Raw genomic sequence first — 26,109 nt, forward strand, 5'->3', positions numbered from 1 at the left:
GAGCCGGCCGGTTCCCGTCAAAAGGCGGCTCCGGGCGGCGCGGGGGGGCTGGGGGTGGCGGCACCGGGAGCGCAGGTACCGGGGCCGGGCTGGGGGCACCGGGGGGGACGCTGGTCATAGGGGGGCACCCCTGCTCGGTGCCTGCCGCGGGCCGGCTCTCGGGGACGGCAGTGGCTCGGTGGGACACGAGTGGCAGTGGCCATGAGGGTGGCTGTTGCCACGGAACGGGGGACACGGGGTGGAGGGGGACCACTGGTGTTCCCTGTGGCTGTAGGCGCAGGGGGTCACCCCCGCATAGTCTCTGTATCCTCCATGCTAGTTGGAGGGTCCCAGGGGGGTTTGGGGGTGCACAGTTCCCCCCCAGTTTGGGAGTCTCATGTGGGTACTGGGACGCCCCTGGTGCTCTGTGTGCTCCCTGGTTTGGGGTCCTGCGTGGGGCTCCCTGTGTTCCCTCTCCTTGTTTGGGGGGCCCCCTGTGTCTCCCTGCAGCTGGGGGCTCTCAGGGCTGTGCTCCCTCTGCCAAAACTGCAGTTCCCTTAGGTTTGGGGGGGAAGGGGGTTCTTGTCATCCCTTCCCCCTGAATTTCTGTCTGATTCACCATTTCTGGGCTCTCTGAGGTTGGTGTGAGGATGGGGAGGAACCAGACCCCTTGTTAGTGTGAACCCCCACTTCCCCTCTGCACCCTGAGCCCCTTCCCAAGCTTTAACCCCCACCCTGGGATGTCCCCCCTGCTCCCCCTCTGGGGCTCCTGGTCCCCTTTTGGGGGGGCTCTGAAGCTGGTGAATTATCAGTTTGCTGTTGGGGTCCTTAAGTGGTGTTTTGGGGTTTCCAGCCTGGTCTCCCACTCAGATTAACAATCAGCTTCAAAAAGCATCTTCAACTTGATCTCATAATTAAGGTTATTTTGTAATGGGGGGGGAAGGGTGTCAAGAGCCAGTCGTGGCCCCCGGGGGGCCCTAATGTCACTTGTTTGTCATTCCCCTGTGACTTTCCGTCCATCTCCGATGCGACCGCCGGGATTTCCAGCCGCGCAGTGAAAACGAAGGTACCGGGAGTTTTCCTGCAGCTCCAACGCCAGGAAGGGGGGGGGGGGTGGTATTTTTTAGCCTACCAAGCACCCAAAGGGCCCTGGGGGTTGCGGATATTGGGCAGGTTAAGGTGCTTTTTCTCTGGGTTGAGCTGCTCCTTCCTCTTTTTTATATATTTTGTGCTTTTCGGGGCCGGGCGCTCTGAGCGCTCCGAGTTTCTCCAGAAGGCGGTTTTCCCCAGAAGCCGGCGCTCTGCGGCGCGTTCCCCTCCCACACCAGCCGGGCAGTGACTCATCTTCCTCCCAGGACTCGCGTCGAGCGGCACCAGCGATTTCGGGGCGACGCGTGTCCCCCCGCGAGCAGACAGACAATCAGACAGACAGACAGACATCCGCTCCGCGGCGCTTCCCCCGTGTCTCGGTCAGCGCCCCGGTGCCGCTCGGGCGAAACGTGTAACGCGTCTGCTCCGGGGGAGGAAGTTACGGCTGTAATTAATTACTCATTTGAATAAAACCTCGTCTTCCTTCTCCGGAGCAGCCGGTTAAAACGGAGCCGAATCGGATCGGGCTGGCGATGCCGTTGGGGTCGACCTTGTGAAAGTGCGTTTAGCTGCATTTTGGGGGGGAAAGCCACCCGGTTGGCACCGGGCGTCGGCCGATATCAGCCCGAGATCGGGCTGTGAACACATCAGGTGCGAGATCTCGCCTGGAGATTTAGAGTTACAACAGCGTGAAGCACAAATAGGTGTTTTCATCAGGGAAGAATTCGGCTCGGTCCGTGTTTTGCTCGGCGTTTTTCTGAATCCCGGTGTGCTCAGAACAGAGTAACTGGCTGTTCCGGCCTCTTGTCCCGTTGAAAAGCTCAGCGGAGGTTCTGCCGTCCCCCGTGCTCGCAGGACTGATCTTTAACCTCTTGTCACCGAAGCGAAGTCAGTCTGGCCCAAAACTTTAGAAATTGAAATGCGGCGTCGCCGGGAGGTGAATAATCACAATTACAAGCGGCTGCGAGTGGGTCTGTCCCCCCGTGTGCCAAGGGGATGGGGAGGAAGATGCGCTGCTCTTCCTGCGCTTGTGCAAGGGAATGTGAGCACGTCAGCACCTCCTGGCGCTAATTACAGCCCCTAATGAGGGCGATCAGCCCCTAGAAGGGACGAGGGGCTGTTTCATGGGACTTGCCCAAAACTGCGTTGCGTGGGAGGAATGAAACCCCACAGGGTGTCCCGTTTTGGGGGGGTCTCGCGGGTTTTACGCACGACCGGGTGTATTTGAAAACGCTGTGGGTGGCAGCTCAGAAGTGACGATTTGTTTTGGAAGGTGTCGGTGTCTTCATGTGGGAAGCGATGGGATGAGAGGGAACAGCCTCAGGTTGCGCTGGGGAGGCTGAGGGTGGAAATTTGGGGTGATTTCTTGCCCAAAGGGCTGTGGGGTGTTGAACAGGCTGCCCAGGGCAGCGCTGGAGTCACGTCCCCGCAACACCCCACGATGGTGATAAGACAGCGGCCTTAGCTTCGGATATTTTGCACAGGTGGGGATTAAAATCTAACCCCCAAAATGAGAGAAATGCACATGGAACTGCTTCCTAAAATAGAGAGATTGACCCCCAGACTGTGGGAAACAACCCTCTGGTTTTTGGGTTGAATTTGTGGGACCTGTGGAGGAGAAGTGAAGAACCAGGTGGCACAAAACCAGAGCCGGGCCGGCTGGTGGTTGTAGGTCCATTCCAGTTGAACGATTCTATTCTAAACATGAAAATATGTGGGGTTTTATTGTTTTTCTTATAAAAATGAGACGTGCGTGCTGGTGTTTGTCCCTTGTGCCCGGGCTGGGACAGGGAGGGCCGGTTAAACCAGGGCGTGAGGACACGAGTGACAAGAGGAGCAAAAGTCCAGCGAGATAAGGAAGCCCAGAGGCTCCCAAAAGCCTTAAAAACGCAACTTATGACCTGAAAATGCAGACGTGACACCGGGAAACGCTCCCCTGGCCCGGCCGAGGGACCTCGGTGTGACTGGGGACGCTGGTGGCCGGAGCCACCTTGGTGTCACCTCCTCCACCTTTAGCTTAAATCTTTGCTGAATCAGCCGCAGCTCGAGCGCAATTTCCTTATCTGCGGCATTTAACGGTGGTATCGGCGCAAACCTCATTATGTGAGCGGCTTTTGGCTCCTAATAAATGGAAACGGGGTGTAAAAAGGAGAAAAAACAATACCTGGAACCTTTATCTGTAGATCTCGAGGCAGTTTCCTCGTTGCCAGGAACACGCCGTGCGTGCCCAAGGCGCCGGGACCTGCTGCCGTGACTCCCGAGCGCCCGTTTCTCTGTCGGTGGGAAGTTGGTGAGTGAATCTCCTGTTTTCAACAAAAACCGTGTGTGTTTTCGCTGTTCCTGGAGGATTTTGGACGTGGGGAGTGATGGGATGAGAGGAAACGGCCTCAGGTTGTGCTGAGGGTGGAAATTCGGGGTGCCCCAAAGGGCATTGAACAGGCTGCCCAGGGCAGTGCTGGGGTCACCGTCCCTGGGGGTTGAACAGATTGAGGTTCTTGGGGGTGTCTTAGTGCCGGCGTTGGGTGAACGGGTGGATCAATGATCTCAAGGGGCTTTTCCAACCAAAATTCGATGTCCAAGCAAAACCTGGTGTCCCCTTGGGTCTGTAAAGGCTTCACTCCCCGCCGCGGGGACGTCGATAGCGCTGCCGTGGGGTTTGTGCTTATAAATAAGCGCTCGGAGGACAAACACCCCGTTGAACAGAAGGCAGATGAGATACAAGGCAGGGCTGTATTTAGACTTGCTTAGTTTTGTGGAAAACGCGGCGTCCCGCGCGTCTCGAGTCGCCTTCGTGTCCCCGGCCGCCACGCGTGGAGCTTGGACGGGACGCCCTGCAAAATGGGTCCAAAAATGGCCATTCTGCGTCTCGCCGAGGCTCTTGGGCAAGGGGGGTGTTTAACTGGGGCTGGTTTCACCACGTAAAGAGGATTTTGGGAAGGTTTGGTGCACGGGCTGGGATTCAGGTCGGGGGCAAGAAAGCAAAGAACTAATGTGATTAATGAACAAGCTGAGCTCCTAAAGCTCATTTCTGAGGAGCTGATGGGAGTTATTCTGCTCCAGGGATGTTCACCTGGAGCTTGTGCCCTCTTGGGTCCGCATAATGTGAATATTCCTGCTCGGGGGTGGCCTCAGATGACACAATTTGGGGGTTTTTTCCTCCTCAAAACGGGAAATGTCCTCGTGGGGTGGGAAATGTCCTCGTGGGGTGGGAAATGTCCTCGTGGGGTGGGAAATGTCCTCGTGGGGTGGGAAATGTCCTCGTGGGGTGGGAAATGTCCTCGTGTGGTGCTCCAGCTTTCTCCAGCGCAAAAAGATCCAGGGGTTCGTTGCTTTTTGGGTCAGGTCATACCCCAAACCTGGCAGCGCCCGGGGTCACGTTGTAACCCGCTCGAACACAACGATGAGACTTTCAGCCCTGTTAATTCTGTGTTTTAGGAGCTTTTGCTTTTCCTCCTTCGCCAATAAGGCTCTCAGGCCACTCACTGCCTGGGCTGAGGCCAAGGTCCCGGGCAACGAGCTCGGGGCTGCAGCGGGACGGCTTTAAAACCAGCAGACCTGGGTTTTGTTGGAGGGCTGGTCAAGGCTTGTGCTCCTCCGGTGTTGGTTTAGGGTGACTAACCCCTCACAAATCCCATTTCCACTCACTCGCCGCTTCTCCGAAGGCGCTTTTCTCCATGTCGGTGTGTTTCACGCCCCAATAAGCGAAGAGATAAGGCGGCTGGGTGGAAAAATCTACTGTGGGAGCAGCTCTACGAGACACAAGAGGCTTTAAAAGTCATTTTTGCACTTTCACAAGAGGGTTTTGCTCGACATCAATTAAACCTGTGGGTGTAACGGTGTGTTTTAGCCCTTTTGCAGCTAAATCTGCTCCGGGACAGGCGGAGCGGCCTCGCTGGCTCTGGGTAACTGGGTTTGTTATTGCCACGCGCGTCAGGACTTTGTGAGCCTCCCAGACCCTGAATTCTGGACCTTTCCTGCAGAGCTCGTGGTGCTTTTGCGGAGAAGCTGCGGTTGGATGTTCAGCTCCCGGCACCGGCTCCGCTCTGGGGGACAAAGGTGTAAATTGTCTTTTCCAGCCAAGCTTCAGTTCCCCTCCAAAATTTAGGGCACATCTTCAGATTATACAAACTTCAGTATTACCCTGCAGCTTAATCAGCTGAAGCCTTTCCTCCATCTCTAGCAAAAAACCCCAACAGAGGTTAATAAATGATATAAGTGGTACGTTTTCAGTATTAAACCAGGGAGTCCCTGGGGGTTGTGTATTCTCGGTGCGATTTCTCCCTCCGCTGCAGAACGACGGGGCGATTTGCATTCTTAGGAACCCGTTTGCATAGATTTCGACACAAGGGAGCAGCTCGGAAGGAGCGTGGAATTCACCGCGTGCGGGGGCAGCTCCTTCCCTCGGCCCTCCCGCAGCTTTTTGGAATGGGGGGAAACGTTTCCTCACCTTCTTACCCAGGAATCGGCGATTGGGAAACAAAGGTACCGGTGAAACGCACGAGGAATTTGGAGCGAGAGGGCGGTTGGAAGCTGGGGAGGGTTCAGGTGACGCGGGGACGAGTCTATGGGATAATTGCAGCTCTGGGTTTGCAGGAGTGGAGTTTTCTCTTTGACCCGTCCTTGCCGTGCCCTGCAATTCAATTATAAGGGCACCGGTGCCCGCGGTATCGGTGTGGAAATCGTGTCGACTCAGCTAAAGGCAGAGTTTCCATTGGAAACATGAGAAATGACTCCAGATAAGGAGTGAAAACGTGGAAGATTGAAATAGCTGTTGCGCGCTGGTCCGGCCTGGAGGAAAATCACCCAGCGAGACGTCCCAGGCCGGGCTGGATGGGGTCGGCGTGACAGTTGTGGATATTTGGATATTGGGGTGATTTCTTTGCCGAAGGGCGTTGAACAGGCTGCCCAGGGCAGGGCTGGGGTCGCCGTCCCTGGGGGGTGACAGACGAGGGTCTCGGGGACACTTTAGTGCCAGCATTGGGTGAATGGTTGGACGTGATCTCGAGGGTCTGTTCCATCCATCATTATTCTGAAATGCCACAACAGTCTCCACCATCGCGGTTCTTGGTCGCGGCTCTTGTGGCGCCCTCGGGCGCAGGGAAGGAACACCTGTAATGACAAATTTGTGACATGGACCCGTGTGTCACTCAGACAGCGTCCCTCTGGAGCTCTTGGCATTGGTAGAACTTGCTGGGATTGCAGCCCGGCTTAGGTGGCTGCTGGGAAGGGTTTAGGCCTGGCCTTGCGTCACTGGGCTGAGGAGCCGCTGTGGTCTGGGCAGAACACGCAGTGAAGCGGTAAGGTGGCAAAATCTGCTGTTTTCCAGGTTTTTGTAGCAAAATAGCAGCAAAATGGCTCTGTCCTGTGCTGGGTGCAGCATAACTGGGTTTGGCTGTAACCAAGAGACCATAATTTAGGTGTTGCAGACAGGTATTTGTACCAGAATCTGAAATTCTAGTTGTGAATACAGCGCTACACCAGCTGTTTGAGAGAAGCCGATGCAGTGTGGTTCTTTCCCTTAAATCACAACCACATGCGGCAGCTTCCGGGCGAAACAAACCCCACACAAACCGGCCCCGCGGGGGTTTTTGTCGCCGTCCGCAGGTCCTCTGGCCCGCCAGGCGTGGGTTTGGTGACCACCGGCGCTTCTCGGTCGTGAGTAACATCCTCAGGAAATGAGGCACCGCAGCTTGTGCCGAGATGCCCAACGAATAGGTTAAGTTGCTTTTCAAGCCTAATGCATCGGGGGGGAAAAGTCCCATTTAATGCTACGGGTGTTAAAGAGCAGCTGGAAAGGTGGAAAAGGAGCTGGGGGTGCTGGGGACTCGGGGCTGCACTGAGTGCTGCACGCCCTGCAGCGCCCGGGGCTGCTCCGACACCTTTGCGGAGCGATCGTCCCTCACAAAAGCGTCAGGAAGGGACGTATCGCTGTGACAATGACCCTGGAAACCCCACCGCGGGTATGTGGGGACTCTGGTGCGTCCCCTCCGCTCCCTCCCGCACCCCAGTGCTGGATGCGATGGGGAGGATGCTCAGCAATGCTGGTCCGGGGGCGATGGCGGGAGCCTCGCCGGGCTGAGAGCAGACCTGATTTCCCTCTGTCAATGCTTATTGTTAATCGAGCTTTGCTGCCAGGGCTGCGGCTGCTCAGATGTCGCTCCCAACCGTGTTACTGGGAGCACTGGTGACCATAATTGAGCTCAGCATGTCCCCGGGCTTGCTCACACCCATGCCACAAAGCGTTTCGGGAGCCCGTAAGCGCCCGATTCCTCGCAAGGGATGAGATTAACATCCCGTTCCTTCGAAAGGTGTTGGGTTTTTTAAAATTTAAGTCTCTCTGACCTTCTCGAGACTTGTACTTGTAGCTCCTGCGGTTGTCACGCAGCCGGACCCTCCTCTGCAATGGTGCTGTGTTGTTTGCAGACTGGGAGTGTCTGTGCTCCCCGGAGCAGGAGTTGTCACCCGTATGTGTTCCCGGCCGTGGAGGAGCCTCCAGCCTCAGTCTGGGGGCGTTTGCGGAGGCGAACGTCTCATCACATTAACGGAGGAAGGGCTGACGTGAGCTGACTTGCACCAGGTAATAACGAGCTGTTGGTCTCCCGATACCCTCGGGTCCACTTGGGAGGTCGTGGCTGCTCCGGGTTTTGCAAGAAGAAGTTGTTTTTCCAACCTAAAAATGGATGAGGGGGGATCTTATCGCTCTTACAACTGCCCAAAAGGAGGTTGGAGCCGGGGGGTTCGGGCTCCGCTCCCAAGCGACAGGATGAGAAACGGCCTCAGGTTGCACCAGGTGGAAATTTGGGGTGATTTCTTCATAAAAAGGGCTGTAGGGCATTGAACAGGCTGCCCAGGGCAGCGCTGGAGTCGCCATCCCTGGCCGGGTGAATAGAGGAGGTTATTTGGGACACTTTAGTGCCAGTGATGGGTGAGCTTGATCTGCAGGGTCTTTTCCACCCAAAATAAACCTGTGGTTCCATCCACACCCATCCCCGCTCGTGCCGGATCCGCTGCTCCCTCTCCACAGGACCCATCAATCCACCGTCTCATAAATCTCATCGCAGGCACTGAAATAATCCCCGGAGCGACAGGAGGAAATTATTTAATTGTCTTTCATTAAAAGAGAAAAGGGGGTTGCTCGCATGCTGCAACTAGCTGCCGTGAATAGGCCGATTTGTACTGGGAAGAGCCGCTGAAAATGCGCTGCCAGGGGCTCGGCGTGTTGTTCCGACATGTCAGCTGTGTCAACAGCCCAAAACCTCCCGTAAATCAGCGGGGCCGTCCGGGATTTCGGGTCTTCGGCAGCAAATCAGAGCTTGGATTTTCAGAAGCCAGCCTGTTCCTTTCAGGCCGTGCGGGTAAAGTTGCGGTTGTTTTGGTTTTGTTTTGCTTGGCAAACAAATTAAGCAAAAAAAAGGCGTTTTGATGGAGCGAGCGAGAGACTGAGAAGGTGACAAATGCTTTCACGGTGTTGTCAGCGTTTGTTTTCTGCATCCTGAAAGTGTTTGAGGATGGTACCTCAAACACCAAAGGCTCTGTAATGAAACGCTGCTCTTGTTTTCTGGGAGTGTTCAGCTGTTCCTTAACCCGCTTGGTTTCTCCCCAAAATCTCAGCGACGCCTGAGCCGTTGGCTGCTTATAAACCCGTTTCCTTTGCCAGACGCAGCCCTGAATAAACCCCCTATCCTTGGCCAGACAAAGCCCTGCTCTTGCTTCTGGGTATTTCTTACGCTGGATATTCACGTTAAGAACACATTTCCGGCTTTGCCCGTGAGGGAAGCGTGGGGCAAAGCCGAGCGGCAGCCCCACAGCCAGCCCCGGCGCTGGGGTTTGGCTCTGGCGTTGCCTTGGGGTGTCGTTCCCGGCTCGGGCGGTCGCTGCGGCTTTAGAGGAAGGACGGAGGCGTTTCGGTGCTGGGGTTGCCGAGGGTGAGGAAGGTTTTCAGCAGGAGAAACCGTCCTCCGAAGCCTTTTCCCTCTGCCAAGTCCCGCGGAGCTGCGAGCGCGAGTTTTGCAAGCTGGCCGGAGAAAAGGGAAAGTGGTAAAGCATGAGCAAACCGCTTAGAAATACTTCCTACCAGTTTCTGAGCCATTACTGGGGCTTATTTGTGCTGGTTTTTCCCCTCTGGGTCTCTCCCGCAGGTGAGATTTTTCCCATGGCTTTAAACCTCGACCCTGGTGGCTCTTGTGTCCCTTTGTCACCTGGCAGCGTCCCCGCTGAGGGCTCTGGTTGCTAATTACACCGCACAGCCCTTCCCCGCCAGCACCTTGTGGCTGCTCGAGCTTTGCTGCCACGACAGCTCAACCCCCCCGAAAATAACCTGAGAATTGCGATTTCCTGCAAACACATGCGTTTGGTGCCTTGGGAACAAGAAAATCTCAGCTTTAGCAAAGCGCGGCTGCTCGGTGACAACCGGGAGCTGCAGTTTCGCTCTTAACCAGCTACAAAAGGGGTTTGACCCTCCTGGTGCCGGTTCGGGGGAGGTTGGTGCTTCTCGCACGGGTTGTTCCGCTCCTCCCGAGGGGCCAAGCGCGGGGTCTGACGAACGAGCGGCCTTTGGGGGCGGAGGGGAAACTCCGGCGGCCGCTGCGCCGCACGTCACTTCCATTTGGGGCTGAGTCACGTCTTCCAAGAAGTCAGAGCCGGGAGGTTGAGGCGGCGCCGTCGTCCACGCGGGAGTCGCGTCTGGCATGGGCTCGTTGCTCTCTAATGAGTGTCAGTGTTAATTAAGAGCTGGGGAAAGCACGAGGCACGATGAGGGTGGGGGAGACCCCTCTGAGGTTGGCTTGGTGGCAGCAGCACCTGCTCTCCCCTCGCTGGAGGTGTCAGCGTCCCCGTTCGCAGTGTCACGCTCTTCCTCACGCTCCCCATGGACCTTCTTGGCGCATCGCTGGCCCACGGTCACCCCGTTGTCCCCATGTCCTTATCTGCAGAGCTGCTTTCCCCTCCGTGGTGTTTGGGGCTGTGACTTTGTGTTGAGCGGTGGGGTGACCCACGGGGACAAGCCAGCCTAAGGTGGATCAGCCAGGCCTAAGGAGAAGCTCAAGGAAAGCAAGGCAACTTAGTAAAACCTTTTCCTAGCCCTGTCCTAACCCTTGGTGCTCCCCGTCTGTGAGCAGAGAGGCTGAAGGAACAAAATGACATAAGGAGGGAGAATCGTAGAATCGGTTTGGTTGGAAGAGACCTTTAAGATCGAGTCCAACCGTAACCTAAATCGAGAACTAAACCACGGAGAAGCTCCAGGGGATCCCGCTGATTCGGAGCATGCACGCTCTGTTGATAGCAGCTGTTCAGCTTCATGCCGTCCCACGCGTGCCAGCGCCGCTCAATTGTGAAATTAAAATGTGTAGGAAAGTATTAGTGAGGGTGCAGGGGCGAGTCGAGCGCCTCTCGCCCTCGTCTTTCCGGCTCTCATGTCTCGCCGAGGTGCCGGAGCCGTGACCGGGAACGCGCCCCGACGCTCGTTGACTCATCGACCTCCGCAAGTTGTTAATCTGTCCCAGACCGTGTCCTGTTTTGTCTTTGGAATTGCAGGTGTCTCCATGTCGCAGCTCCAGAGCTCCTGGGAGATGCACCAGCAGAATGTGGCCTATCTTCCCGACACAGGTGAATGTCCTTGTCGTGCCCATCTGCTCCTGGGAGGTTTCTCCAAGCAGCACGGACTCCTATTAGAAACGCTGGGGCTGTTGACCATGCCAAGTTGCCCAAGTGGCCAAAAAGGCCACCAGCATCCCGGCTTGTGCCAGCCCCGGTGTGACCAGGGGGGTGACCGTCCCTGTGCTGGGCGCTGGGGGGACAAACGGCGAATCCTGGGGGCAGTTTTGGGCCATACCCGAACCAACCAAACAAAAAATGTTGATACAACGTGAAATTCTCACCCTGAGAATTAACAAAAGGGGCAACTCCGTCCTGTGTGCGGGGAAACTGAGGCACGGGAGCTGCTGGGGCTCCGGGGTGAGCTGAGCCATGAACAGCCCGGCCAGCCAAAATACTGAACCGCGGTGGTTTGGTACCATGAAAACTTTTAGATGCTCGTTCTAGTAGCAAACAGGATCCTATTGTAAGCCGGAGAAAGTGTGAAAACCCCCATTTTAATCTCAATTTCAGCACCATTTCCTCCCTTGTTTATGTCCCTGTTGAGGTGGGTTTATTTTAATCAAGGTTCTCTCGAGCGGCGTTTGGGATGGTTCCGGCTTACGGTGTGTGCCGGTGCCGCTTCCTGCCCGCGCACAAGGGAAATTCGGCACCGCGGCCTCGTTCCCTGTGGTTTTGCAGCATCGAGCGGGGTGAATCCTGCTCCCTTCGAGGCTTTTTAAAAGCACACGCAAAGGAGCACAAACCAATTTGGGCTATGGGATTTCTCCCACTGAAGCCCCGAAAATTGTTGTGTGTCCTACAGCGTGATTAAGGCTGCGGGTGTGGGAAAAGGGGATCTGATTTTACTGCGTAGATGGAAAAGTGTACTAAAACCGTATTAAAAACTATCTAGAACCTGATTTTTGGCGGTGTTAATACACTGAGCCAAAGGGAACACAGGAGCTTCTTTTGCCAAATCGTGCTGAAGCCAAGGATAATTTCTTTGCATTTGATTTTGTAAAGCAAATCAGATTAGAAATTGAAGTGTAAAGGTGTGACAGGTTGATGAAATAAATACCTGGCTCTCTGTGCTGTCCCAGACATGGAGATCATGGCCGCCAGCACGTCCCTGCCCGACGCGGTCGGCGACTCAGACAGGAACGTCCCGCGGATCTGCGGCGTCTGCGGGGACAGAGCCACCGGCTTCCACTTCAACGCCATGACCTGCGAAGGCTGCAAGGGCTTCTTCAGGTGGGCATGGGGCTTTCTGGGGGGGAAATCCTGCTCCGGGACCCGTGAACCGCCAGGAGCGGGAGAGCGGAGCCCTTGGGGCGCTGTCCCAGTGACCTCCGTCCCCGCAAACTGGGCGGCCCAGCATTGCAGACGGCTGACGCGCCCGCGGGATCTTGATAATGGTGAAGATCGCAGGCTTATTTCCCTCCTGACACCATTTGCTAGTGGGAAACAGGTTGTTTTTCCCCCCGAGACAGAGATTTCCATCAGTCTGGGAGCCTCACGGGAGTGCATAACATTGGGGATGGTGCCTCGAAAATACACCCGGTTTGAAAACTAAACAGGTGGGATGGCCACAAACGTATTGTCTTTAAAGCAAGCTGCTCCTGTGCACTCTGAAGTGCTCCGTACGGAGATACGGGGGGTTCTTTGGCCACCAGGTTCTTTCTGAAACTTCTTAACCCGCAACTCTGGCTTTTGGGGGTTTAAAGTCGCCGTAGGATGTATGTGCAGCTATTTGGAGGCTGCTTTTTGCTGTTAGATAAAGGTTCTAAGTGGTCTCAGGCTGGTCTTTAGCAAGGTAGAAACATCTCGGAAGCTCCTGAGACCTCAGAGCGTGGAGAGCTGCAGGTTTGTGGATTGTCAAATCACATTTTGGTGGCTTTACCCCCGCGCCGACGGAGCTGAAATACTCACGTGGGAGTTGGCAGCGCTTGCAGCAAGCGAGAGAGTGACTAAGCGCTGGTGCAACAAAGCCAGACCTAGCGCCTGGCGTGGGCCGGGAAGAGCCTTGCTCAAGGGTTTGGCACCGGAGCGTTGCGCACGCCGGAGCGTTGCGCACACCGGACCGCATGGGTTTGTGCCTTGAGCGGGGCTGGTGCAGCGACCGGAGCTGGAAACCTCGTGGCAGAGTCAGAACTAACCTGCTCTCGCAGGAGTTTTGGGGCCGAATGGGGGTTTTCACGCACTGCAGGCGAACGGGGCGGCTTCGGCCAACCTGTGCGACAATGTTTTCCTCAATTACTGCTGCAAAACGAGTAATTCTTCATCCAGGTGCTCTGGTGTCCCCGACCTTCCTCATCCTCGTGATCACAAAGCCTTTTCAGCTCCAAAACAGCCAGTGCTGCTTGACGAGCCCTTTTTGGATGCGACTGCGGCTCCAGTTTCCCCAGCTCTGCCGTCACACCCTTGCGATCATGCAAGACGTGCGACTGCGACGGTGTTGCCGAACAGACGTCTTGATGCTGAGAAATGCTCTCATCTCCAGCGAGCCCTTCGTGCCCCTGTATCAAGCCTTTATTTGCAATTTAAGGCTCTTGCTACTTTAAGCTTTGCTTTGCAGACACACTCTCCCCATGCCGGGCCTTGGTGTGTTCCCTCCTGCTTGCAAGCTTGTTTACAAGCTGTTTTCAATCGCTGTTTTCAATCACTGAATTAATTAATACTTGCTGCTGTGGCACTATCTGCTTTCTGCAGTAAAATAGCGCTGCCACGGGAGAGCCCGAACCCCTAAAACTCTCCCAGAACAGACCCCGGTCCCTTTGCCAGCACCTTGAGGTTTATAACAACCTGTGCTCCTGTGCACTCACCGCTTTTCAACTTCCCCGAGTGATTTTTTTGGGGGATAAAACCCCAAAAATGGCTGTTGTGCTACCAGTTTCTGGTGGCTGATTGCGCTGCCCCAGGCGGTCGGACTCGCGGCTGGAAGGGGCTAAAAGAGCAAATATTGAATGGCAGCAGCAAAACCTCAGGAAGGTCTTGCAGGTTGGTTTATTCCGAGCGTGTCCATGCCGCACACACAACTTTAGTCTCCGGGGTTCTTCTGTCCCCAGAGCTTTGTGTGCAGGGGCGCAGCAGCACCTGCCTTGGGGATGTCCCTGTGTGACGTGACTCCCCAAAAAGCCATGAGGTGTTTTCTGGCACCCCTGGGTGCTCAGACACGCACAGAACGTGTGGCACAACCAGGCGTGGGGCGACCTTTGGCCGGCTGCTCCAAAGTCCGCGGTTTGCTAACGATGCCCACGGCGACAGCGGCGTTTTATTGAGCTGTTTGCTCAGGAGCTCTTAAAAAAGCAGTGAAGCCGGTGGGGTTTATTCTGCCGTGACTTGGCTGAAGCACCCGCGGTTTCTTCGGCAGTCCTGGTTTACCCCGGTGCGATGACACCGGGTGTTAACGGCTGCTTGGAAGGACTCTGGCTATTTCAAAACCTCTCAACTCCCCGCTGTGTCTCCCACTCCCATCATCCTCCTTTTTGCCATGAAAGCTTTAGAATAAATCTCTTCCTCCTTCCCCAGAGGCCGCTATCGGTATTTCAGTTGTCTGGAGGGTCCCTGGGATCAGAAGCGCAGGATGGAGCTGGCAGGATTCGGGGGAGACAATGCAAATAGATGCAAAATGGGTGGTAGAGAGCTGCTCTGCTCCCGGGGTACCCTGGGGCTTCCCGCGTGTCTGTGTAGGCATCACGGGGCAGAAATGGGCTATTATCACAGCGCGAAGGGGTTGTGGTGGTGGTGCAAGGCGGTTCTGCCGCAGCCTGGGTGCCAAAATGACTCGTGGCCCGTTGGGTGGGTGACGGACGCGACCCGCCAGGGTTTGGGTTTGAGTGTGAGCTTCCAGGAAACTGTATCTCCCCAATGTGGGAGCTGTGGGTATTCAAAAGCCCGTTTCGCTAATAAATCACTCAGACTTTGAGATCAGTCCTGTCGGGTGAAGGGGAAAGACCAGCCCAGGGCTGATGCCGGCCCCGCGGTGCAGGTTTAGGCCGGGCTTTGCCGCTGCTCCGGTGCAGGCTGCCCTTCGCCATCTGGCTTTCCTGTAATTCACGTCTCTGATAACCTGAAAGCCGCTTGGCGTTTGCTTTCTCCTGGGTGTGCTCGCTAGGACCGTCGGGCACATGTCTGCCAGAGGGGTGGTTAGCACTCAGGTTTCCTGGCTGGAAATCACGGTCCTTGCTGTTCCCCATCAGGGACAGGACCTGTCGGGCAAGGTAAAGCCAGATCAGAGAATCATTTTGGGTGGAAAAGCCCCTCAAGCTCATTAATCCAACCATTCAACCAGTGCTGGCACTAAAATGTCCCCAAGAACCTTGTCTGTTCACCCCCAGGGATGGTGACACCAGCACTGCCCTGGGCAGCCTGTTCAATGCCCGACAGCCCTTTGGGGAACAAATCACCCCAAATTTCCACCCTCACCCTCCTTCTCCTCCTTTCCCAGCTCTGTTCTCTGAACTCACTACGGTACCTCAAGCTCTTTCTTGTCATGAGGTGATCCCGCCACCCCGGGACCGCCATGTTGAGCCCTGAGGTGATTCTCCTGCACCCGGGGCCGCCATTTTGTGGGTTTAGGTCATCTTGGTGCCCCCGAGGCCACAATTTTGCCAGCTGAGGTGATCCTGCCACTCCTGGTGCTGCCATTTTGAGCCCTGAGGTGTTCTTGGTGCCCCTGGGGCCACAATTTCATGTTTTGAGGTGATTTTGGTGCCCCCGGGGCCGCCATTTTGAGCCCTGAGGTGATCTCGGTGCCGCCATTTTGAAGGTCCCAAAACCAACTTGGCTCAGCCGCTGTCACCAACACCCCCATTTAAAAACACCTCCACGTTAATCGAGGAGGACAAGGACACCCCATCGCTGTCCTTGTGATGAGGGGCTGCTGGTGACGATGTCCCCGCTCATGGCAGGAGTGGATAAGGTGACATTTGAAGGTCTCTTCCACCCAAATTGTCCCTATTTTCCCCACCACCACCAGTTACAGCCCCTCCAAACCTCCCTCCCCGCCGTGTTTGTGCAGGGAGGGGATGGCGTTATTTTTACCGCTCGGCAGCCTGCCCGGGACGCGGATCTTAAATGAGCCTTGAAATGGCCAGTTCTGGAGCTTTACAAAAATACACCCTGGCCAGACGGCGTGAGTTCCCACCGCGGGTCAGCCCGGCGCTCCCGGGGTTACTGGTGTAACCGGGGGGGCCCCTCGTAGCCTTTGGGACAGAGAAGCGGCTGCCTAGAAACCCTCTATTGTGCCCTGCACTCGAATAAGCTGCAATTTTCATACCAAACCCATAATATTGGCTTTTCCTCGGACATCTTTCCCTGCCCGAGGGCCTCGCGTTGCTCTGGCTTGTTTGTGCGTTCCCGAGTCGAGCCGCGTGCTCGATAACCGCGTTTTTCACCGAAACTGGGAGATTTTGGGGGTGTTTGGTTGCAAATCCTGAGTTGCCCCTGAGCCGGGTGACGTTTGTCCCCGTTCCTGGGAAAACAAAGTTCTCGGTGGAAGTGGAAAACCCAGAGAAAAGCGATAAACTGGGAGGCAGCTGCTGGGTGGAATAGGAATTTCGTGGTATCAGGCAGGTTATAGAGGGCTCCGCCACCCGCCTCAACGCATTTATTTATTCATCTATGAGGTGAAGGGAGAGCAAAGGCCTCTCTGTTTACATCCCCCTTTCGAAAATAGCCTCTAATTGCACACTACGTGCCGCTCCGGGTCTGCAGCCCGAGAACATATTTTATATTTATACCCTATAAGCGCAGGTTTGGCGCCGTTCCTGGGCTGCAGGGGCCCCTTTGCCACCGCTCGGTGCCTCCACGGTGTTTGCTGTGGGTCCTGCACATCAGCTCAGCATCACAGAGCGGTTTTATTGCTCTTTCTAGCAGGAGACGCTTCATCCCGGTGCTGAAACAGAACTAATTCGGTGGCGGGTTTCTTGGGTCGTGCTTGAGTCACATCTCGCGTTTCCCCCCGAACGTCCTCGCTTTGAATTTCCAGCCCCGCGCTCGGTTTCGAAAGGTCACCCTTTCATTTGAAGCGTTTAGAAATAGTCGCAAACCCAGAGATCAGCTTCGCTCATTGAGGAACTTCCTCCGAAGCGAAGACGCGGCAGCTCTGAATGGATTATTGCAGCTCTGCCCGTAGCGTGTCGTTGGCGATACCGCAGGGCAGCCCTGCAGAAGAGCGACTTGTCGCTGGGTGCTCCAGCTTTGACCCTTTGTACTTGGAAGATTTACGGCCGCGACGGCGGCGGGTGGACGTGGCACGGCATGGGTTTGGCGGCGGAGGGGGTTATTATGTTAAGCGTTGTTTCTCTTGTAGCCTGCAGTGAGGCTTCTGTCCCCTGTGTGCACAAACATGCGCTCCGGCCAGTTATTCTAGCAAAGCCGGGCTTTAAAGGCTGGTCAATGTTTAATAAGGCGCCGCTCTGGTTTCTCTGCAGCTCTTCCACCTTTCTTTCGGCCTTCAAAAGACCCGGACAAACCCAGAAAGCTGCTTAACCTGTGCTTCAACCCCCTTGTAAGAAATTCCCCTTGTCCGTGCTGTCCAACCTCTAAGATCAAACCCGTACGTGTCCCCACGCAGGTGCAGCTTCTCCAACTTATGTTCTCAAGCGACCAGATGAGCTGAAGAGTCGGGTCTGAGATGTTTCCAGCTCTTCTAAGCAATCTCTTTGCTGTCCAGAGACCTGGATTTGTGCTCGCACCTCTCCGCGATATTCACAGCAGCCTCTTGCACACTCAAAAAAACATTGATTTGACCCAATATGTGGTTTTTTTCCCCTTCCTCTCCAGGAGGAGCATGAAGAGGAAAGCGATGTTCACGTGTCCCTTCAACGGCGACTGCAAAATCACCAAGGACAACCGGCGGCACTGCCAGGCCTGCCGGCTGAAGCGCTGCGTGGACATCGGCATGATGAAGGAGTGTGAGTGCGGATGGGGACGCGTGCCGGCAGCGTGATGGGGTGTCCTTGTCCTCCTCGATTAACGTGGAGGTGTTTTTAAATGGGGGTGTTGGTGACAGCGGCTGAGCCAAGGTGGTTTTGGGACCTTCAAAATGGCGGCGCCGAGATCACCTCAGGGCTCAAAATGGCGGCCCCAGGGGCACCAAAATCACCTCAAAACGTGAAATTGTGGCCCCAGGGGCACCAAGATCACCTCAGGGCTCAAAATGGCAGCACCAGGGGTGGCGGGATCACCTCAGCTGACAAAATTGTGGCCTCGGGGGCACCAAGATGACCTAAACCCACAAAATGGCGGCCCCAGGGGCAGCGGAATCACCTCAGGGCTCAACATGATGGCCCCAGGGGTGGCGGGATCACCTCATGACAAGAAGGAGCTTGAGGAGCTGTAGTGAGTTCAGAGAACAGAGCTGGGAAAGGAGGAGAAGGAGGGTGAGGGTGGAAATTTGGGGTGATTTATTCCCCAAAGGGCTGTCGGGCATTGAACAGGCTGCCCAGGGCAGTGCTGGTGTCACCATCCCTGGGGGGTGAACAGATGAGGTTCTTGGGGACATTTTAGTGCCAGTGTTGGGTGAATGGTTGCATCTTGAGAGTCTTTTCCAACCAAAATGATCCTATGAATTAAGGTTTGGTGCAGGAGGTGGACACGTGAGTGCAAAACCCAAGAGGATGCAAAGGGCAGGGGACACGGCGGGTAATGATTGAGAGCAGCTCGTTTAATGATTGAGACGCTTCCTGCGCTGGTCAGTGAGCAGGGAGTTGCCTTCTTAGCAGCGCCAAGTCACCTTTGGGGACACCAGCTCCACAAGAGCATCCGGGGCCATTTCTTATTAACTTTGCCTGAATTAGCCCGTGCAAAGTCATCGTCTTCTCCGAAACCTTTTGCACGTTCCTCGGTGCAGCCAAACAGGGACAGTTCAATGAACTTCCCCACGGCGACGGCAACTTCCACGAGCGTAAAACTGGCTTGTGTTTTGCTCCTTTATTCTTACAAAATGAGTCCGTCTGTCCCGCCACGTGCAGGGCAGAGACTCCAGCAAATAGCAGTGGGAAGTGGAGTTGTTTTTAACCCAATCCAAACAGGCTCACGTTGTCCAAATATTTATTTTCTTCAGCTGTATTTATAGATAAGCAGCTTTTAGAAATAAAAGCCGCTTGGCACGCTGCCTCCTACGTACACACGCTCTCCACGTCCTGAGTTTTCAGGGGAAGGTTGGTGTCGGCGTAGGGTTCAAACCAAAATAACACCCTTCTCCGGGGACACGTCGCAAACAGGACATTGTGTGGAGTGATTGATGGACCTGAACGTTTGGACAATGGAAGCGGCGCTTGTTCCCTTGTGCGGCGAGCTCAGAACAGCGTGCGATGTCACAGCGTGCCACCAAAGCACCTCGATAATCACACCCTGATAAATGAAGCCTGAACTTCCATTTGTCGCAAAGACGGGGCGGGTCCCTGATGAAGAGAGGATCCCTGGATCTCTGCCTGTCAATAAGCAGCTGTGTCCCATGACGAGGGAGAAAAAGCCCCTATAAAACACCAGGTGTATCCACCTTTTCGGTGAGCAAGAGGATGCGTGAGCCCGTTTGGCTAATGAGAGAAAAGTGTTAATTTCCCCCAGCTAATTATCCAGGAAAGGCAAAAAAATACAGCGATTAACGGGGTGTTTGCACCCCGGGTCCCAGGGACGCGTGTGCTCTCCATGGTAGTTAACCTGTAAACCACCGCGTTAGCAAACTGGTACTGGATTAACAAAACCTGACCTAAGGAGACTAAAAATAGGCTCCCGTGGACTTTGCTGCTGGTTAAATGAAGGGGAACGAGGTGTGCTACGGTTATTTTTAGGTCAAATCTGGGATCTTGAAGCTCTCGGAGGGAGGTTTGTGTCTTCCCCGGGCTGTCACCGGAGGTGACGGGATTGTCACAGGCGAGGCCGGGCTGGTCTGAGGTTCTTAGGACTTGGTTTAGTGCTAGATTAGGTTATGGTTGGACTCGATGATCTCGAGGGGCTCTTCCAACCAAAGTGATTCTGTGATTCTATGATTCTACAACCGAAGCAGCAAGGAGAGCGTGAGACTCCGTTAACAACTTGCTAACGGGGTGGCTGGCAAATTAACTCCTACACACGCCAGTGTGAATCTTCCAGCCCTTCCTGGGTAATTAACGGGTGCCAGTCAACACTTTGCCCTCGTTAGGAACGGCTACGCCGCACTGACCGGCTACCGTGGGCTTGCACGTCTCCATGCTCACCCGAAACACATCTGGTGGTTTATATGTTGGGGTTTTTTCCCTCCTTATGGGACACGGCTGCTCGCTTAAAAGAAGATCCAGGGATCTTCTCTTCATCAGGGATCTGCTCCCTCTTTGGGAATAACGGAAATTTAGGCTTTTTTTTTTTCCTGCCAACACCCACAGGTTCTATTTCTTGGGCCTGAATTAACCTGGTGCAGGTGGATGCGTCTCCGTCCCCGGATTGCGGGGTGGTCGGATGGTTGTAAACATCACCCCCAGCCCACAGCCCACAGGGCTGAGGGTCCCGGATCCGCGGTGACGGGCTGGAGGAGCCTGTTGGGGAAGGAAGGGACTGCGGGTGTTGAAACGCAAGCAGAGCAAAAACCCCGAGCCCGCGGGGGCTGGGGCCAGCGCTGGCGGCCACTGTCCCCCGGGAGGGACCGCGAGGAGGCGGAAGCTGGAAAGCAGCCGAGGTCACGGCCATGAGGATTTAGAGCCCGGGCTGGTCCCGCGCCGCCCGCAGCCAACGTTAGCAAATAGTTGTGGGTTTCTGTCTGTGTTATCTGCGCAGGGCGAGCGGGCGGAGGAGAAATCCACCCGTGGCCTTTGGGGACGCTCCTGTCACCGCTCTGGGGAGCCATGTCCCTTCGGGTGGCCCTGGGGACACCTCGGCTGCCTTGGCCGCCGGTTTTTATGATGCTGAGCGTGAATGTACTTTAAAGCACCGCAAAGGGTTTGTTGCTGGACTATCAGAGAATAACTTTGGATGAAGAGACCCCCCCCGAGGTCATTGAGGTCATTATCGCAACGCTGTCACTAAAATGTCCCCGAAACCTCATGCGTCCGACCCCTCCAGGGATGGCGACTCCACCGCTGCCCTGGCAGCCTGTTCCCGTTGGCTTTGCCACTCGTTTGGGTGGCAAAACGCTCAAGTTCCCCCTCCCGGCCTGCAAAACGGCCTTGGCCAGCTGCCTGGAGCTCGGGAGCTGGTGCTTTTGGTGGTAAAACCCCACGGTGGAGTCCCCAGCAGATGAAGCGATGGTGGGAGTGACCTTGCGGTCATTCCTGTGCCCCCGAGGTCTCCGAGTCCCCTCCGAGAACTGCGAGAGGTGGAAAAACCCCGGCGGCTAACGGGGAAGGGACAGGGGCTGCAAACCTGCGCCGACCTCCGTCCCAAATTCCGCCCCGGGCCGGGCAGGACGTCGCGTTACCATCAGATAACGTGCTTGGGGTTTTTTGTTAATGGCTGGTTAAAGGGCTAATCATATCTGGAGGGACGAATGGGCTTTGCTATTTTTAGGACGTGCTGGAGCGTTTTGGTGAGTGTGTGACGCGGTTGTGGGGCGGGGGGGTCGCTCCCTGTTGCTTTTTTTTCCTTCGATATTGGGAAAAATTAGTTTACAGAAAGGGCTGTTGGTCATTGAACAGGCTGCCCGGGGCAGTGCCGGAGTCACCGTCCCTGGGGGGTGAACAGACGGGTTCTTGGGGACGTTTTAGTGACAGGGTTGGGTGAACGGTTGGACTCGGTGACCCCAAGGGGCTTTTCCACCCAAAATGATTCTCTTTCCATCCCCTGAGGCCGTTCAGGTCTTTTTATAAAGGTCACATTTGAGCCCAAGCTGCCTGTGGGTGCTCCCGTTCCCTAATCAAACAGGAGAAACCCTGCGTACCCTTGGCCGCTGCCAAATGTTGTCACCCGTAACACAAGCCATAAATCCCCTCCCCTTGCTGTGGGGGTCTGTCTATACGTCCCTTTAGCTTAAAACTACTCGTGATGCTGCAGAAGCGCTGCCGATCCTCAGACCGCGGCCAATCGCCGCCGTATCAGGCTCCCTCTGTTGTCGGGAGCGAGACGAACCCGCCGGCCCGAGTCCCGTGGGATGGAGATTTCATTAGTTCGCCCGAATGCACAGAGCAAGCAGCGCGGTTACGGCACACGTGGCAACACCGGTGCGACCTCGTTGCACCCGCTTCTCGCCTAAAAGGGCCCAAACTGGCGATAAACTGTGGAGTGACCCGGGGAGCGAGGATGGGGTTGACGTGGGGTTAATAATTGCTTGGTGCGGTGCTCGGGGTGCTGCCGGTCGCTCCGGTCCCCGCCGGTGACAGCTTCCCTCGTCCCTGCAGTCATCCTGACGGACGAGGAGGTCCAGAGGAAGCGGGAGATGATCCTGAAGCGCAAGGAGGAGGAGGCGCTGAAGGAGAGCCTGAAGCCCAAGCTCTCGGAGGAGCAGCAGAAAGTCATCGACACGCTCCTGGAGGCTCACCGCAAAACCTACGACCCCACCTACGCCGACTTCACCAAGTTTCGGGTACGTTCCCACCGGCCCCCGTTCCCACACATGGCAGCGAGCGGCTCCTGCTCGGGTGTGCTAAATGCATTTCATCCCAAAACCTCTCACCAGAGAGGAGTTAAAAATGCCATGGCAGGAACCTCAAGGGCCAAATTGCTCCCCTGGACCCGTTCCTCACGTCCCGCTCTCTTCCAGCCCCCGGTGAGAAACAGCCCCAAAACGCAGGCGGCAGCGAGATCCGCCTCCATCCTCACCCAGGACTTGTCCTCGGAGGATTCCACCGACCTCTTCAGCTCCAACGGCTTCGGCACGTTCCCAGGTACCGCACTCCGTGGGCGACGGGTAGAAATGCAGCGTTTTTCCCCAAATCTGGCTATTCTGACCCTTTTTTACCTCATCTGAGGAGCTTATAATGGAATCAGAGAATCATTTTGGTTGGGAGACACCCTCAAGATTGAGTCCAATTGTTACCGCACCACAGCACTAAAACGTCCCTTGAGAACCTCATCCATTCACCCCCCCAGGGACGGTGACTCCAGCACTGCCCTGCGCAGCCTGTTCAATGCCCCACAGCCCTTTGGGGAAGAAATTATCCCAAATTTCCAACCTAAACGTCCCTTTGACTTGATCACGGCACAGGAGACGAGCTAAAAATCCCAGTGCAGAGTTCTTGCTGCTGTCGGCAGCCACCGAACGGCTGCTCTCCCAGTCTGGTTCCTCACATCCCGCCGTCTAAACGCAAAGCAAAGCACGACAGATCCCATTCCCGACATCCACCCCTCGCCCGTAACGTCCTCCCTACGACCCACGGGCCCTCTGACCGTCTCCCTTCTCTCCAGAGTCCGTGGAGCCCCAGATGTTTTCCAGCCTGGACCTCTCCGAGGAGAACGACGAGAGCTCCTCCATTAACATCGACTTCTCCCAGCTCTCCATGCTCCCACACTTGGCCGACCTGGTCAGCTACAGCATCCAGAAGGTGATCGGCTTCGCCAAAATGATCCCGGGGTTCAGGTGAGACGCTTGCTCCCCGATCCCCACGTCCGTGGCGGTTTTCCGCTCTCAGGAATCCCATCCCGCCCTTCACAGCCAGCTCATTTTTCTCCATTTCACCCTCAGGCTCTATTCCCTTCCCAGATCTGTTCCTACTTTCACATTTTCCATCTTCTCCTCCTTCCTGGGGTCACTCCTCTCCTATTTTACACCGATTCACCCAGACTGTGCCAGCAAAATGTTGCTAAGACGCCGGATGCTGCCCGAGTGGTCCCCATCACAATTTGGGAAGGACTCAGCTCCTGTGTCACTTGTGCTCGGGTGCTGGGTGGTACCACTAAATCAATCAAAAACATTAATACCTGTGGCTTAATGAGGTAGAAACCCAGGGTGAGGAAGAATTTGGGGTGCGCCCAGCAAAAGGGTCGGGTTAGGGCTGGAGCGGGCTGTTGGTCGCCCACCGGCCGGGTCCCACATCGCTCGTGCCCCCTTCCCCAGGGAGCTGGCGGCGGAGGACCAGATCGCGCTGCTGAAATCCAGCGCCATCGAGGTGATCATGCTGCGCTCCAACCAGTCCTTCACCCTCGAGGACATGACGTGGACCTGCGGCAGCAACGAATTCAAGTACCACATCAGCGACGTCACCCAAGGTACAGGCGCTGAGGAATGTCGTCCCAGCCTTGAACTCAGAGGCAAAAATCCCACCCGGGGTAGTCTGGAAGGTCCTGGTCCAAGGAGGTGAATCCTCCCCTCTGCTCGGCCCCGTCCGGAGCCACCGGGACCGGCTCTGGGCTCCCCAGTTTGAGAGGGACGGGGAGTTACTGGGGAGGGACGAGAAGATGCTGAGGGGTCTGGAGCATCGGGAAAGGCTGAGAGAGCCGGGGCTGGAGAAGAGGAGCTGAGAGGGACCTTAGTGATGGGATAAATGGATAGAACGGGAGGAAACGGCCTCAAGTTGCACCAGGGGAGGCTGAGGGTGGAAATTTGGGGTGATTTCTGCCCCACAGGGCGTTGAACAGGCTGCCCAGGGCAGTGCTGGGGTCACCATCCCTGGGGGGTGAACAGACGAGGGTCTCGGGGACATTTTAGTGCCGGCGTTGGGTGAACGGTTGGACTTGATGAGCTTGGGGGTCTTTTCCACCCAAAATGATTCTATAAGGAGGCAAAATGTCCATAGGTTTCATTTTTTTTATAGATGTCCAAAGCAAAATCCGCTCCATCATCCGCTTTAGAGAAATTATGATGGGGAAAAGTGCCATTAAATAGCAACGCGTTTGAAGCAGTATCAAAAGTCTTATTTCCACTGTCCCTGCTCTGCGGCGCCGACAGAGGAGCCGCCGAGCTCCACGCTCATCCCCCACCTCTGGGGCATCTCGTGCTGAGTAAAATGTCCTAAAAACGTCCTTTTTCTCCCCAGCTGGCCACAGCATGGACCTCCTGGAGCCACTGGTGAAATTCCAGGTCAGCCTGAAGAAGCTGAACCTCCACGAAGAAGAGCACGTGCTCCTCATGGCCATCTGCATCCTGTCCCCAGGTGGGAGGACGCTCCTCCCCCCAGAGTCATTGACCTGCCAAACCTTTAGCTGCGTTACCCCACCTTTCCCCCCAAAATCTCACCTTCCCCCGTGTTTACCGCCGCTTTTCTTAGATCGCCCGGGCGTGCAGGACACGTCGCTGGTGGAATCCCTCCAGGATCGCCTCTCCGAGATCCTCCAGACCTACATCCGCTGCCGGCACCCGCCTCCCGGCAGCCGCCTGCTCTACGCCAAGATGATCCAGAAGCTGGCCGACCTGCGCAGCCTGAACGAGGAGCACTCCAGGCAGTACCGCTGCCTGTCCTTCCAGCCCGAGCACAGCATGCAGCTCACCCCGCTCGTGCTCGAGGTCTTCGGCAACGAGATCTCGTGACCGCGGCGCTCGCGGGGATGGGTCAGCCCGCGGCTGCCGAGGGCAGGACGGGACCCCCTCTGGAGGGATTTGGGGCGCGGACGCTTTGGTTTCACACTACTCGAGGGCCGGTTTTGTCTCCTCAGCCACCGCCACCAACATTTGCTCGATATGGAGCAGCGACACACCCAAATCTGGGTGTTTTCCCCCCACTTTTCCGCTTCCCCGCCGTCTGCGAGAGCTGACTTATCCCTTTATGGATGTTTTGGGGCCGGGCTGCCTCAAATCTCTTACTTTTTGACCTGGAAAGTTGGGGTGTGTGGAAGAAGGGCTGGTTTTGAGGGAGGAGATGGAATCTGCAGCACTTGTCCCCCCTGCTTTTCAAAAGGGGAGATGCCGATTGTATCGCACCTCGTGAAAACGCTGTGGACTGTGTCCCCACATACAACCAGTTAAAACCAGTTCCCGAGCCACTGTGAGACTGGGAAGAGGCTGGAGCTGCCTGTGTCAGCCTGGGGGGGGAATTTCTCATCGACCCTCAACGGAAACAGCCGAATGGGCTGTAGTTTGTGTTCCTGGCACTACCGCTGGCTTTGGGGGAGCGGGGTGACACTGCGCTGTCTCGGGGTGACACTACACCCTCGGGCAGGACCCCCTCACCATGCCCCCCCCAGCCCATGAGGGTGTCACGGTGATGACGGCAGGTCCCAGCTCGGCTTTGGCACCTCGTGGTGCCTGGTGGCAGCTGGAATTGGGGACCCGGGGGCTGCTCAGGGCCACTGTCACCCCCGATGCTGGTGGAGCCGCCCCCGGGAGAAGGGGGAGCAGGGGGTGCCCCGAGCCCCGCACGGTGTCAGCGAGGGGGCCCAGCCCGCTGCCCGGGGCTGCTCCTGCCAAATAAAACGCTGGTTTGGGAAGGGCGCCTGGGCTGGTGTTTGGGGGGGGGCTGCGTGTCCGTCTGTCCGTCCCCGCATGGGGGTGGGCATGACCGTGTCTGTCTGTCTGTTCCCGGGGGGGCTGGCGGGGGTGTCCGGGCGCTCTCTGTGCCCGCGGAGGTGTCTGCGTCCCCCTGTATCCCCGTTTACACATGTGCGTGTACGTGTCCTCCCCCA

At 56.2% G+C, this 26,109-nt stretch overlaps 1 protein-coding gene across 7 annotated transcripts; it reads left to right on the top strand.

Moving 5' to 3' along the window:
- VDR (vitamin D receptor) lies at nt 1–25,918 on the top strand. Of its 7 annotated transcripts, none has more exons than XM_065043503.1 (11): nt 18–75; nt 1,027–1,045; nt 10,600–10,671; nt 11,742–11,892; nt 17,428–17,558; nt 21,954–22,138; nt 22,316–22,439; nt 22,960–23,131; nt 23,609–23,760; nt 24,528–24,644; nt 24,759–25,918. In XM_065043503.1, the coding sequence occupies exons 3-11, from the start codon at nt 10,608–10,610 to the stop codon at nt 25,016–25,018; spliced, it is 1,356 nt and encodes a 451-aa protein (XP_064899575.1). In that variant the 5' UTR covers nt 18–75; nt 1,027–1,045; nt 10,600–10,607; the 3' UTR covers nt 25,019–25,918. The 7 variants fall into 7 exon arrangements, with proteins under 7 accessions (XP_064899574.1, XP_064899575.1, XP_064899576.1 ...); XM_065043504.1 differs by lacking the exon at nt 1,027–1,045 and adding an exon at nt 3,252–3,358 and having other exon boundaries at nt 48–75; XM_065043502.1 differs by lacking the exon at nt 1,027–1,045 and having other exon boundaries at nt 1–75.
- The last annotated feature ends 191 nt before the right edge of the window (nt 25,919–26,109 follow it).

The sequence above is a fragment of the Columba livia genome, chromosome 29 (genome assembly GCF_036013475.1).
Source record: "Columba livia isolate bColLiv1 breed racing homer chromosome 29, bColLiv1.pat.W.v2, whole genome shotgun sequence".
Taxonomy (NCBI): domain Eukaryota; kingdom Metazoa; phylum Chordata; class Aves; order Columbiformes; family Columbidae; genus Columba; species Columba livia.